Source organism: Pyrgilauda ruficollis, unplaced genomic scaffold (genome assembly GCF_017590135.1).
Source record: "Pyrgilauda ruficollis isolate IOZ18807 unplaced genomic scaffold, ASM1759013v1 scaffold11, whole genome shotgun sequence".
Classification (NCBI taxonomy): Eukaryota; Metazoa; Chordata; class Aves; order Passeriformes; family Passeridae; genus Pyrgilauda; species Pyrgilauda ruficollis.
Genome location: NW_024509210.1, coordinates 5,936,277 through 5,951,053, shown reverse-complemented (window position 1 = coordinate 5,951,053; position 14,777 = coordinate 5,936,277). Strand labels below are relative to the sequence as shown.

General features: G+C 40.5%; 1 protein-coding gene across 4 annotated transcripts in view; it reads right to left on the bottom strand.

The window, feature by feature from the left end:
* Nucleotides 1–14,736, bottom strand: part of PARG (poly(ADP-ribose) glycohydrolase) — a 60,660-nt gene extending 45,924 nt beyond the window's left edge. Inside the window, exons 1-8 of one of the 4 annotated variants that reach the window (XM_041475199.1) lie at nucleotides 14,385–14,456; nucleotides 11,375–11,441; nucleotides 10,749–10,830; nucleotides 8,140–9,114; nucleotides 6,952–7,138; nucleotides 5,733–5,855; nucleotides 4,952–5,035; nucleotides 3,777–3,851 (exon numbers count right to left, since the gene is read on the bottom strand). In XM_041475199.1, coding sequence (XP_041331133.1) covers nucleotides 3,777–3,851; nucleotides 4,952–5,035; nucleotides 5,733–5,855; nucleotides 6,952–7,138; nucleotides 8,140–9,071 — 1,401 coding nt within the window. In that variant the 5' untranslated portion in view covers nucleotides 9,072–9,114; nucleotides 10,749–10,830; nucleotides 11,375–11,441; nucleotides 14,385–14,456. Of the gene's footprint in view, nucleotides 1–3,776; nucleotides 3,852–4,951; nucleotides 5,036–5,732; nucleotides 5,856–6,951; nucleotides 7,139–8,139; nucleotides 9,115–10,748; nucleotides 10,831–11,374; nucleotides 11,442–14,384 lie in introns of all 4 variants that reach the window. The other 3 variants (XR_005955751.1, XM_041475191.1, XM_041475179.1) reach the window with 3 other exon arrangements.
* Between the last annotated feature and the right edge of the window lie 41 nt (nucleotides 14,737–14,777).

Here is a 14,777-nt window from a genome sequence, read left to right as displayed (position 1 = left end):
CAGACCCTGCATGACAAGGCCACTTGTCTCAACCCTCAGCTTCAACCCAGCCAAGCCATAAGAACGTAAAAATGGACAATAGTTCTATGTACAACAGAACAACAATAGAATGAAAGCACAGCAGCAAAGGATTCCTAGGAAAGTCTAACAGCAAGAAGCACAAGTAATCAGCAGCACTTCCTCATTTGCAGTAATCAGTATCAGAAATTCCCAGAGTCCACCAAAAGATCTCTGTGGGTGTCAATGAGATCCTTCTAACAGCAATTTCTCCAAATTCCTTTAAAACCTGATGCAAGGCCGTAGCATCCTCTAGCTCCCCTGACAAGGGGTTCCACAGCATTCAGTAACTCAGTAACTACTTTTGTCTGGTGTTGAAACCCTTACCTGCTAAGAACACCCATCTGGTGTCCCTTAACTGCTGTACTAGAAGAATGGACAGTCATTTCCTCTTCACCCTCTCTTACATTTCTTTTGGACAGCACTGTTATACCCATTACTCGTGTCCCTCAGCTGAGATGAAAAGGTGAAATGATCCTAACTTACTTAGACATTTCTCATATGGAAACTATTACATACCTTTGCATCACTCCTGACTCCTCTCCCTGTATCTTCTCCATTTCCTAAACTTTCCACCAAGATGACCAAAGACTCCAGACAAACAAAATATAGTTATGGATCCACTGTACTGAACCTGCAAGAGGTATTGTGATCCCTTTGTCAGACCAGCTGCAGCAGCTCAGAGACAATCATTGCCTATGTCACACAAATGTACCTAAACTCAATCTTTGCCCTATGCCATTTTCAGATTTAAACACTCCTCTGTTCCTGAAAGGGCAGGACAGAGGCAAGCAATCATAGGAAGAGTTCATTGACAAGAATTATGCTAAGCTCTAAGAGACTTTAAGGCATTATAATAAAAACAAAGCATGTGCAGCACAAGGAGGCCCAATCTAAAGCAGCAAACCATGAGATTCTCTTAAATGACAGAGCCCTACTATTCCCTTTAGATCAAGTTGCTGTTGTCACAGATTAGTCTAAGGCATAAGTCCTGAATGACCTAACCAAACTTTTTATTTCACACACTTGGGAAAAAGAAAAATAACTTGGTTTTGCCTGGAAGTGGAATGGTAAATCTAGAAGAAAGAAAAATAAATACTACAGTACATAGGCCTGTTGAGCAAAAGCATGTAATTAATACCCAGCCCATGACCACTCCCAGAAATAAAGCTCATCTATAACAGACTGTGGGTTCCAATACAGCTCCATCCATAGTGGTTTGCTCACATTTTCTTTTCTGCTTGTTGCTTACTCTTTCCTGGCTTCTAGGTAAGTTCTGGGAAAACAGATGTGAGGATGACTTCCAAGTGACAAGAATTTTGCATGTACAAAGAAAAATATTAGCGCTAATAACTTTCATCCACTAAGTAATAATTAAAAAAAGTCCTAAGCATGTATGCCAATATCAACAGACAGATGGCAAAACAAATTAATACAACGCTGTGAAAATTTTGTAGAGAACAGCAAAAGAGTCAGATGTCTGAAGTAAACAGCCACAAGATCTTTACATACACTGTTCTATGAACAAGTTCCATGTTCTTATACAAGTTCTATGAAACTGTCAAAAGAAACAGAAAGGAATCCAAACATCCCAATTTGCCTCACTGTACAAACAGGAATTATACTTCCACACATTAACTGACATTCAAGAGAATCTTTTGAAAAGTGTGAGGGCTCCCTCTTCTGACAACACTTTGACCAAACTGCAGAACTTGCAGGCTGCGCTGTTCCGGAAAAAAATCTTGGCTCACATACATGATATTTATTTCCTATTAGTTAAGAAAGCTGAGAGTGCTTTCATCTTAAGGGAAAATAAACCTAAGCCAAATAAACTGGTAATTATTGTTATTATAAGAAAATTTACTTGAATCTTACAAAGTAGTGTTAAAAAATAATGCATATTTTGATAGCATAACTTGCAAGGAACTACCTAAAATAGGAATCAAAGCAAGACTGATATGACAGTACTTAAGATTAATGGATGAGGTGAGCTGTGCCCATGATCAGAAGATAAAATAACAAAAGGCACTTTATAACCAAATATAGTACCTGAATAATCCTCAAAACAGGCACCACTAAATTTACAGACAGAGCTCCCTTCTAAATCAGACTACAAAATCCTTGGTTAAGCAGGCACTGAAAGTCAACAGTGCCCAATGATATAAATGCATATCTGACAATCACAGACTCTGTTTTAATCTTTTTCTTTTAATATATATTTGTGACCACATCTTCTGTTGAGCTGCTGCCACTCCCTTTGGGCTGATTACTCAGGCCAGCTCTCCTTTTAACCAACATACAGAAATTCCTTTTCATCCTTATGAAAGATTGATGCCTGATCCCCAGTTTATTTCCCTATTGTTCCCTCTCCTCTGGAGACAGCTGATATTACTTACGCTCTCTGGTTGATGATCTCTGAATCTAATCACCCAGAGTTTCCAAAATCCCAAATGCACACTGTGAACACATCAGGACAAGCTCAGTTGTGCTTGTAGCAATATGATGCAAATCTGTTATGTTCATGAGTCAGATTTTTAACTGAACAGCACTCATACTTTAAAACATTTTAATTTAGGTATGCATACTACAGTAACACATGAGTGAACTGAACAAGTTAATTTTGCTTAGCAGGAGAGTCAATAGGAGCAGGGACTGACTGTCCACAGCCTCTACCATGGAGCCATGTCAGCCACCACAGAGATCAGAGGGGGGAGCACTAAATCTGCAAGATGGGTGAGCACAGTAGCTCTCAGGGCTTGCAAGTATGATACCACCAGGATTTTTATAGGTGCCTTTCATCAGCAGTAATAATACTGTGCTGCATGCAAAAGAAAATTCCTTCTGTGAAAGAGCTGTCCCCACACACAATTGGAGACAGGCAACAGAGAGAACAGAACAGCTCCTCTGATCACATGGCCTCAGCAGACATCTATTCACATACATAACAACCAAAATTCACTTCAAATCAAATTTAGTTTCCACTGAGTCTTCACAGAGGTCAGCAAGCCCCTCCCAAGAAAACAAATATGTGTGCTTTAAAAGTACTTCTGAAGTATTGAAGAAAAATACAGCAATTTCTACTGCATCTCATTTCATCTTTCATTAACATAGTTTCTAATTGTCAGTGAGGATGTACATTAATATTAGTCCAACTTGTATTTGAGATCTACTATTCATTTCTCTTTTCCAACCTCTCCATGAAAGTACTATTACCTAATACTTGAAACTATAAAACCCATCTCAGTCTTTCAAAGGCTCTATAGTTTAAATTCACCACCTCACCAAATACCAAAATTTTCCTGCTATACCAGCAAAGCAAACACCACTGCAATATAACATTAAAGTTTTACAAAAAAAAAAAAACCAAAAAACTAACACTGTTTAAAACAAAAAACATTACACTGGAAATATTAACACGATTTCTTAATAAATCTGGTTGTCAGAAAACAGGAAAAGGGCATTACTCACCTTACCTTCAAGAAGCTTAGATATTACTGAAGAACCCAAATTACATACACAAAATTTAAAATTAAGTCAGTTTATAAAGTATAATTATTGTTTCAGCTGAAGTTACCAGCTAAATGCTGCTCACTTAGATAGCTGACAACTGGAAACATTTACTCTTGAAAATGGAAATAAAGCCAAAAGCATTAAGACATATAGGCAAAATAGTGACTTTCATATTACTTTTCTTCCTATTTTAAATCAACTTGTTTTACCTTCTCACAGAAGTCAGTAAGAGCTGTGAAGTCCCATTTCTTGGAATAAGCAACATTGTACCTCAATATGGCCTCCTAAGGAAGAAGCACAACAAAACAGAGCTAATTATTAATGGCAGAAAACCGTTTTAGGGAATTTCCTTGTTGAAGAAACAGCACCATCTGGTGGCTAAAACCTGCCACAGAGCCTACCAAACTCCAGAACACTTAATTTGCTCTTTTAATACAGAGAAAATCCTTGATACTGAACTCACTGGTTTGGGTTTAGCAATGAGTAAGCTTCAGTCCATGGGGTTTTTTCTCCTAACACAAAATAAGACACGGCATATCTCCCAAAAAACAACATAAATGTTCCCCATCCCATGCTTGCTCTTGTTAACAGTGCTAATAAAAGCTATTTAAGGCATAAAAGCAATATAGCAGAAGTTGTACCAGTTTAGGAACTCAAAAAATCAGAACCACAGCAAATTAAATAGACCCTTTACAACAACACCACCCTTAAAAAATTCACAAGAAAAAAATGCCAAATAAAATAATATCAAGGGAAGTCTCCTCAGTTACTGGGGAAGGTCTATTTGTTCATTTAAAGTTTTTCTATAGCTTTTGCATCTTCCTCTTTCCCTGCCTTTCAGGTATAACCTAAATTACATTATTCTTCACCAAAAAAGCATAAATAGCAACTCTAAGCTGCTCCAATCAATATTCATGTTACTGTAAGACTTTGTGCCAACATAACTGTAAGAGTTATCAAAAGAGCATTACTCTCCAAAATCTACAGATTTTTGTCAGCAGCATGAATTGTGATTTCAGTGGAGTGAACTGATGCGAAGAGTTACTATTTCCAACTCTCTCACCTGTGCATCCCCAACCATCTGGCTACACAAAACCCTCATGCCATTTTACCACAGACTAACATATACTGCTGGACAAACACAGTTTTCTACAGACTTTAAAATGGCAATTCATTTAAGTAATCTGAATAAATTCACTGGCAACACTTAGTACTCATTAAGAATCTTCATTCTTTAGGAAGTCCCTTGAACAGCAGAGACTTTTTCATAGTTTCTTTTTCTAAGTCATTAAACAAATACAATCAAGCCAGAATCACTGGCAGTATACAGACAACCTGAATGTCTTATATGCACATAGACTTGATCTCAAACTGACAGGCTTACCTTCAAATCATGTGAGCAGGTAAATTTGTTAAGTAAGGCAGTTTGGATTAGCTCCCATCGACTTCCAGCAGTTCTATCTCCATTCTTTAAAGTAAAAGCACAAAACAAAGTCAAATAAAGTTATTCAATACATAAAGACACATTTACTGTCATATGTGAAATTGGTAAGTGAAAAGACTGAGTGTATTTGATAGAGGCTATAAGAATTCTTTGTTTCTGAGTCTAGTATCAATAATCATTATAGAGTTTTTACTACAGGACGCACTTGCTGATTTTATTCACCCTAGTCTGAAGTATTTCAGTGGCTATGTTTAAGTCTCAAGCAGTGACAATACCAGACCAACAAAGCATGCAGGGTTAATCTCTGCAATTGTTTTAGCAGAACAGTCAGATACACCTCACTATCATCAATATCTGACAGAGTATTGCAATCAAAATGTGCTTACAAATTCATTCACTGTTGAAATTGCAAATTGCTTCACACACACAAAATATACAAATATGTAAGTAAATAAAAATATCATTTACAAGGAGTTCAAGTTTACACTCCATGTAAATATAGAAATATATATATATAATCATCAAATTATTGGCTAAGTAAAATAACTACCAGGAAAAAAAATCTGCTCTGTCTGAAGCATCATGACCCAAAATCCAGTTTTTCAGACTTGATCTTCTAATGCCATAGTCAGTCTGACAATTGAGCAAATGCACTAAACTGAAAACTCGTCTATGTGGAAACAACTTATTTGATCACACAACTGTGATCACATAATCTTACCTCATCCTCCACAGGGTATAAATTTTGTTCTGAGCAGGGCATTTTAACATGCTTGTTGTCCCACAAATCTTTGTAGTGAGTTGGAAAAGGTTTAGGTACCTCTCCTTCCCTCAGAAGATCTACCTGTAACACAGAAGGACAGGGGAAAAAAATCACTCTATTTCAAAGTTTTTAAGTGGAAGAAATAAAAAGTAAGCAAAAACACAACTTAAAAAGCTCTCATCTACAGCCATCCTGTTTGAAAAGGGGAAAGCTACAAACTGACCACATGATAGCTACTCAGAAAAAAATCCATGTGTTAATCTTACATTATACTTTTTGAAAATAATGCCACCTTAACACAGTCAAATAAAGGCAATATATTCAATTACTGTATCTCAAATCACCAGCTAAAGATTTCCTCATTCATCAATTTAAGTATCTATATATTTTCATCCAAGTAGTTTCAAAATGTAGTTACAAATGTAGCCATAGTTATGTGCAGAAATTGTACTTTTAACCTAACACAAAAGGGATGAGGAATCATTATAGCTAGAGAAATGTCTCATATTTACTCCACAGGACATCAGAAAAGTAAAAAAAAGAACACCACATTCTTAAAGACTTAATTTGCTATTCAGCCCTCTAGCAACACTAAGTCTCTCAGAATAAGCATTTCAACTCAATGTACCTTTCTTTTGGTTGGGATTTATCCATCACCCCATAGTTTTCTGGTCACATTTTGTTTCAACAATAATTGGATTGCATACTACTCCAAAGGATTAAAGGAAAACTCATCAGATTTGATCTAAAATGCATTGGTAAAATTGCAAGAAACTCTGCTTCATTCCTTGTCTTTTCCATATCTTGACTATCTTGAGCCTATTTTATGTCTTGAACCCAAACCAGAATCACATGAAAATGAAAACATAGCATGAAAATGTTGGAAGTACCAATTTTACTTGTATACATATCTAAATTCTCAAACTTTACAACTCAGTCAAGGAAGCACTCACAACCTCCCAAAAAACAAAAATACTTGCCCCTAACAAGACCAAGGCAGCAAAACCATTATTATGCTTCCTCTGGATCTTACTATCCTAATTCTATGCACCAGAAGAGCCAATTTTCAGGAAATCAGTTGCCCCACTTGCAAGGAGTGGCAAGACAGGTGGCATGTTGTACGACTGAGCCCTAGAGGCAGAAGTTTGGCTGGAGGCCAGGCAGTGCATGACTGTACCCTGATGGTCACGGTGTGGCTGGCCGAGGGTCGCAGGTGAGGCAGACGGGCCCCACACGCCGGCATCCTTCTCATCTCTTCAATCGGGGTTCCAAACCATTTCTTGTTGGTTGGCAGAGGAGGTGGTGTATATTTAGCAACCTTCCTTCCTGGCCTCTGGGGTTTGAATTCACACTTTTCTTTCCTGCTGTTAAAATACAATGCATTGAAATACTTTATTTCCACAGAAAAAATTGATAGGCAAATACACAAACTTCCAGCCCAGGGTTACAATGATAGCTGTCAGTTTATTTGCCAGCCTTTGCTGCAGCCTCAGGCCAAAGCTTTATTTGGGGAGAACTCCCACCCCCACCAACCTTGCCCCCGCCAAGACACACAAGTTCATGTCTACCAAAACACTCCTCTCTAGAGACTGACAAAACCCTTCCCAGAACTGCAGTGGGTTAGCAAAGCAGGGTATTCCTCTGCAGAGCCATGCTCCTTCCCAACAGGATCTGTTTATCCATGGACCATGCCCCAGTAAAGATGTGCAAAACTACTTTCTTGCCCTACCCAAAGGACTTGAGTCAAGTGAAATAATTGCATGTTATACCAAAATACAGAGCTCTTTTGTTTCTGTTCACTCCTTAGACACTTACTCACTTTCTCAGGTCCCACTGAAATCTAAGGACTTCGAGCAGAGATTATCCTTTTGTCCTTCCCCAACACCTGGCATGCAGAATCCTGTGTCATGCTCAGGGCTCCTGTTTCCATTGCTGCAGCATAATCACCAGTCCTTCTCTCTCCCAAATTATGAATAGAGCCAAACAAAACAAACCAAAAAAACCCACCCAAAAACATCAACAAAAAAACCCAAACATCTCTACAACTGCTCTCAAAAGTGCATTTTCCCATGCCTATTTCAATTAAAGTGTCAAAAGCATTGACAGTTCAACAAAACAGATTCACTATTTTTGACAGATCAAACTAATAGGAATTCTAAGAATTGCACTGGACAAACATATCCTTCAGAAACCCCACAAACAGCCCCATTAAAAAGAAGTTATTTCAGTCTTACTTCAGTTGTCTTTGTATCTTAAAATACATTTTGCAAAACTTTTTATACAATACCAGCCTCTGAAACTCTATCACCACGGAGGAAATTTCCAAGCATGAAAAAATTAGATGAAGAGGTACACAGAACGCTACCTTTTCTCCTCAACTTTAGGTATCCTCATGAAGTGAGAAGTGATTTTGGAGTCTCTCTTCACACCCTGTTTTGCACCTTTGCATTCTGATGATGGAGCAGGAGAGATCCCAGGTGCCTTTGTATGCTGAGTGTCCTCTTTAACAGAATTATCTACTTCCTCAAAGCTTCCACAGCCCTTGGCAGAAAAACGTGATTTCCTTGACTCCAATTCAGCATCCCCATATTGAATTCTAAAACATTTGTTTATGGGTTTTGACATATGAATCTCCTCTCGTTCATCCAGAAATGGACTTGTTTCTTCATCAGCCTCTGACCCATGGCAGCTATTTTTAGAATTATCCACATCCATTGGTGACTCTGGTTCACTTTCTTTCTCAAAAGCAGGTGAGTCCCCTGAACTGCTCTGACATTTGCTCAGTTTCCCAGGACCTCCAAGATCAGATATACAGGCATCACAACCAGCATCTGAAAGTGGACTTTCTGGAACTACATCCCCTTCCTCTTGCTCACTCATTAAACAGACAGAATTGCAACTCTTCAGCTTCTGTGAATTGCATGAAGCCACCTGTCCATCTGTCTCAATGTCTTTTGAAGGTTTTGAATTTCCTGTTTTTGAAGCCCGGCCTGCTGATAACTTCCTCTGAGTCCAAGTGGCACTGCTTTCTTCACAGCCTCTCTGCTTGCCAGTTTTGTGCATCTGATCAATGTTGGCATTTTTAAAGAGGTCTGCAGACTGCAGCCCCTTCACAGGATCTGTATCTAAGACTGCATCTTTTTCCTCAGCCTCCCAGTTACACATGCTGCCTGTCTGAGGCAAATTTACTTGCTTTGCACCAACTTCCACAGATATTTTTGCATTATTTTGCTGACAAGTATTCTCTAGCTTTTTCACATCATGCTCACAAAAGTTCTCTTTTTTAATGGAAGTCATCTTAGGATGTGCTTCAGTATTGTTATTAATTTTGCTGTGCAAGCTGTGGAAAAGAAGTAAGGGAATTCAATATCTTATTTCCAAATGAAATTTCTGTGCATATTATTTTAAGGAACAATGATAAACAAACAACAGAAAGCACAGATTTTTATTCATTCTACTCTGTAAGTGAACACTACCAGGAGCAACAGGTTTTACTGCACTGGGGACTGTAGCTCACTAGCAACCTATTCCCATTTAAAGGCTCCAAAGGATGGTCAATCAGCTGCTTACCTCAGGAATCTATTCCAGTCATTCACTATCCTTATCTTCAAATCTAAACATTATGAGGCTATTATTTTCTCCAGATGACAAAAACCCTAGAAGTTGTGATAAAGTCCTCCATAACTTTCATTTTTATCCATTAAATACAATGAGCAAGGAAATCAATGGTTTTATGGCCATTCCCTCAGAGCTACAAATTCATCAAAGAAGAGGCCACAGCAGTCCATAGTCTCCTATTACTTCCTTACTTTTATAAACAGCCCATGACTTCAAAAAAACTCCATAGAAAAGCTCAAGTGTAAAATATATTTCAAACTGATAATAAAAATTAAAAGATGCATTAAATAAGGAGGTTTTTAAGAGAAAAATAACTTGATCTGTCTTCATGTAAGGCAGGGCAGGATATAAATATGTCCTAATGATAACACAGGGAAATGAACTGAGTTTTGTATGACCAGAGTGAGAAAGTCATTTCATATCTATGTACTTTATGTGTCACACAATTTATGTGTCAGTGTATTGATAAAGAAAATTGCTTAGAGGACACATGAATATTAAAAAAAAAACCTGACTGGTCTTGGTGAATACACCACTCTGAACAATATCTTCTCCTGAACGTATTGTTACAGAACTGTATACTCCCAATGCAAACTGAGCACACTAAACTCTGTATGTCTGGTCACTGCCCAGATTCCCATTAACACTGACTAAGAAAATACACAATTACCACACCATCCTGAATTCAGCCACTGGACATTTTAATAGACTATAGATTCCTGAAGGCATTAACTTTCCCCATGAATGCTAACAGATCCTCTTCTACAAGACCACTCAGGATAAGGAGAGATGATAGCTTGGAAGTGCATCCACAGGATGATTATTTGAAAACAAAAGGATTTTAGAGGGCTTTATTTCACGATAATTTAACTTCCCATGTATGCACTTATTCCTGAAAATTTTGATGAACAAAAACGAGTTATGATACTGTTGCCAGCTCAATTCATCTTTAAAGGTACTGACAATATCTATTGCCAACTTGAGAAATTAAATCTAACACAAAGACAAACTTAAATTAAAATTCTGATGTAAAATGCAATAGAAAGGAACATGAAATGTTTACACAACAAATCTGCTTCCTAAAGTTGCCTAGGCTCTAATCTGTCAGCAGGGATGGAGAGGGCATAGGAGAGCAATACTCTAAAGAGAATTTTTAGCACTGCTATGGACTTGGATCTCTATTTATTAGCAAGCACCAAAGAAAAATAAACCAGCACATTTACAACTGCAACTACAGAAAAATAATATCTGATATTCCTCTGCACCAGACAGCTAAACTCTTCGAGTATAACTTTAAGGCAGCCGTGCAATCACTGCTCCTGACAGACCACATTAGTCAAAAATATCAAACTTTACCTGGTATCATTCAGCAGCAGAAATTTGTAACATCTTCCATAAAATAAGCTTCAATACACATTTGAGCACCTGTAAATTCTAACTGTAATTAAACCAAACAGCACATGTTTAAACTACAATTGCAGTCCAATGAGACAAACCAAAACAGATTTCTGTCTATAAATTAAAAACTGTGAGTTGGTTAAGACTACCAGTGCAAATCTGTGACTGCTAGTGCCCTATGTCAAACAAAAATGAAAGCAGAACTTGACCAAAGACAGAGTCTGATATTACAATTAAATTCATGAAGTGTTTGGCTGCTACTGGAAGCAACACTCCCACTTGGCCTTTCCTTGCTCCAGGTTCCCATCTTTTGCTTTGCAGGAGCAGATGTATTTATTCACCTAAACAGTGACATGCTTCAGGAATCTATGTCAGCAACAGGTCTGGGCTTGGGTGTTTAGAGAGGATGGGTGGGGGACTAGTTAGCTGTTTGTAGTGATCAAGAGGATGTGCCAAGGTAAGGAAAGCAGCAGAAATGGGGATGCCTCCATTTAGCCAGCTGTACTGGCAACCTGCATTTCTAGCTCCCACCAGGCCCCCTCAAAGAAGGCACCTTTTGAACAAGTTTATGTTGTGCTTTTTACCTTTTGGACTCCGTTGTCTTGGGTCCTTTTTTCTCCAACCAACTGGTAATTGTCCGCTGTTTACAAACTGAAAACCACAGTTCACCGTTACTACATGAAACATGATAAAACTGAAACATCATTTCGTATGAAAAAGATAACTTGTACTGGGTGAAGATAAAAACACCTCCAATTAAGCCCTCATTAGCTTCTCTACTATAGGGAGCATCCAGACATTAGCAGTATTAAAACTACACATGATGCAATATTTAGTTTGCATCAGTCAGCAGCAGTAGGTGTTATAATAATCTTTATAAATTCCAGGCATGGTGTGTGGTGGGATTTGTTTCATTCAACCTTTTTCTAAAATATAGTTAAAAGGTTAAAAATAAACAGTGAGTGTGTAGAATTCAAAGAAAAGAACAAAGTAACTTGAAGTTTCTAGCTCTCATCATTACCTTTACTCACCACCACAGTGAGCCCCAAAAGCTTCTACTGAATTTTGGAATGAAAAGGCAACATGACATAACTTAAAATCAAAAAAGAACAAACAACAAGGCATCTTTGAGGACCCATCCAAGAACTTTATTTGTATGTGGCATACTGTGAAACATAAGGCTCAGTATAAGCACACGACACCCTAAAAGTGACAAGCTCTCAGAAAAGGACTTTTTCCTTTCTCCTCCACCCATAAACAGTTTGAAAAGCTTTTCAATACTTACTCTCCTAAACAGCAACAAAATGAAGGACACAATTTCTTTAGATTTACTACCAACAACACAGTTCCAGTCTTATGTGTGTGTTGCTGCAGCTCACACAAGGTTTCAATAGAATAGCAACACGTGAATTAATTATGCAGAGACTTGGGGGGAATGAGGAGAAAAAATTCAAAGCAATTCTTTCAAAACTGGAAAACAGTCTTTATTAGTATAAGGGGTATTTAGTTTTGTTGTTGTTATTTAAAGATATTCTGCAAATCAACTAGCTTCAATTCCCTTTCTTTCCATTTGCCAAGAGAAAGCATCTCCCTGGTACTGCTGCCTGTGCGAGGTGTTTGCTCGCTGCTTTCAGCTGGGTAAGGAACAGCTGGAGTGCCTCGCTGGAACAACAGTTTTGTAGAACTTCAAAACCAGTAAATCATGTTTGCAGAACTTCAAAAGCAGTAAATCATACTATTCTGATTCAGAGTATGGGAAGTCTCAGCAGCCTTCTGCAAATGGAGGTTGTGTAACTTGTATCAAAGATGGCTGAGGCCATAGGTTACTTAAGAGACATTGTTTCATAAACACTTTCCCTGACATTCAAGGCCTTGAACACTTTTACACAGCTGCTTATCAAATACCCTTATCAGACGATACCACAAGTTTTAGAAGAGAAGTAATCTCCAGAAAATACTAAAATAATTTTAGTTATTCTGTAATGGCACAAACAACAGTGCAAATATTTTTATTTCCAAAAATTCACTAAACTTAAATCTAGTAGTTATTCTGATTAGCAAATTTCACCTTCTCCTAACATTTGAAGTGTTAATCCAAATTGCCTACAGGTAAGCAGCCAGAAAAAAAAGAAAAAAAAAAACAAAAAACCAAACACAAAAACCTGAAGAGACATGTTAAAACATAGGACAAAGAAACCTCTTCAAAGGCAGCTGACTACTTCTTGAGGTGTAAACTTGTGCTGAGGAAGAAATACTTATTCATTAGCACAATAAACAGAAATGATGGCAGCAGCACCAGAACAGATAAAAAGGCTTTAGTTTGAATTTCAACACCTGAGCAGCCACATAAGCCCTCCAACCAACAAAACACACATCACTTTCATACTTCCATCATGGCTTTTTGCTACAGATACGGTGGTGAAAACCAGAGGCAACAAAAAGACAACACATGCTCATTCTCAGCATGAACAACAGGACCAGATTTTGCTGCCTTTTTTGTTTTTAATGGCATATTTATTTCTACTCAAGATTTCCCAAACCATTCCCATAAAACAAACCATCCCCTACAATCTACCTTTGTGGAAAACACCCTAATTTTCAGAAGATTCTGATTTACTCTGTAGGAATGTACACCTCTAACTCCAAACTATCATCTACTCAAAGCTGTCTCCTGGTTAGGGCTTAGTGAAGTTTAACTCATCAGCTACAATGACAGCAAATCTGTCTGGGGCTTTTTTCTCTTTCCATGCATTCCTTTCTATTCCTCAAAGAGGTGCATTAAAGTTTTATTTTGACAGCGTTAGCTCCAAACAGAAAACAAAACTAAGAAAGCCACGTGGGAACGTCATCTACACAGCTTTGTTAGGCGGCAGGAGGAGCAGCCACCCCACCCCAAGGGGCCAGCAGCGCTCCAAGCTGGCAGCCACGTGCTTATGCGAGCTCCTGTCATTACTCTGGGCTCTCCCTGTGTGAAAGCCTGGCACAACCCCCGCTGAAAGCCTTTTTTTCCCGCAGTAAATATTTGTCCCCTCTCTTGTGGAACACGCTACCTTTAGCGGCTCACACCTCTCTTCGATGATTTGCACTGAGTGGAAACGTGCAAAGAATCGGGCACAAAACCGGTGTAAGCATCCTGCACGCAAAGCCGACGGCAAGGGGAAGCAGGGGCTGGGACACAGGGGGACACGCTGGCACCGGGAAGCGAAGTTAGACACAATTCCAGCCCGACGAGGAAGGGCAGCTCCGGGGGGGCTCCGTGCACAGGCACATGCGGCCCCCGCCGTCCAACCCGCCCAGGCGGGCAGCAGCACGGCAGAGATGCCCGCAGCGGCACAGAGGGACACGGACACCGGAGCCTCCGGCCCGGTCGCCTCCTCCTCCTCCCGCCCAGCCCTAGGAGCGACCGCGGGCGGGTCGGGCTGGCGGGGGGCGCCGAGCAGCGCTGCCAGCTGGGGCCGGTTCAGCGCAGCCCGGGCTCGCAGGCACCGCCGGCCCGTCCCGCACCCCGACAGCGAGCCGCCGGCCGAAGGAGGCGGGGCCAGCGAGCCCCGCTCCGCGCCCGGCCGCTCCCGCCGCCCCGGGGCCGGTACAAACCTTTATTCCCCACGGCGGTGGTGGAGCTGCTGCGCCCGGGCCCCTCCTGCCGCTCTCCCTGGGAGCCGCCGCCGGGGCTGCCGGGGCCGGGCCGGGCTTTCTTCCGCGGGGGTTCCCGCCCGCAGCCCGCGCTCATCCTCGGCGGGGCCGCCCTGCCCGCCGGGGCCGGCCAGCACCCGCCCCCCGGGGACGGCGCGACGCTGCGGCAGCGGCTCCGCCCGTCCGCATCCTCCGTCCCGCACGCCGGGCTCTTCCCAAGGCGCGGGGGGCGCGGCGGGGCCGGCAGCGAGCGGCGTCCGGCGAGCGCGGCCCGGCGCTCGCAGCAAGATGGCGCCCGGCGCGCCTCACCCCGTCGCCATGGCGACCCGCAAAGCAGCGGGGCCGGGCGGCACT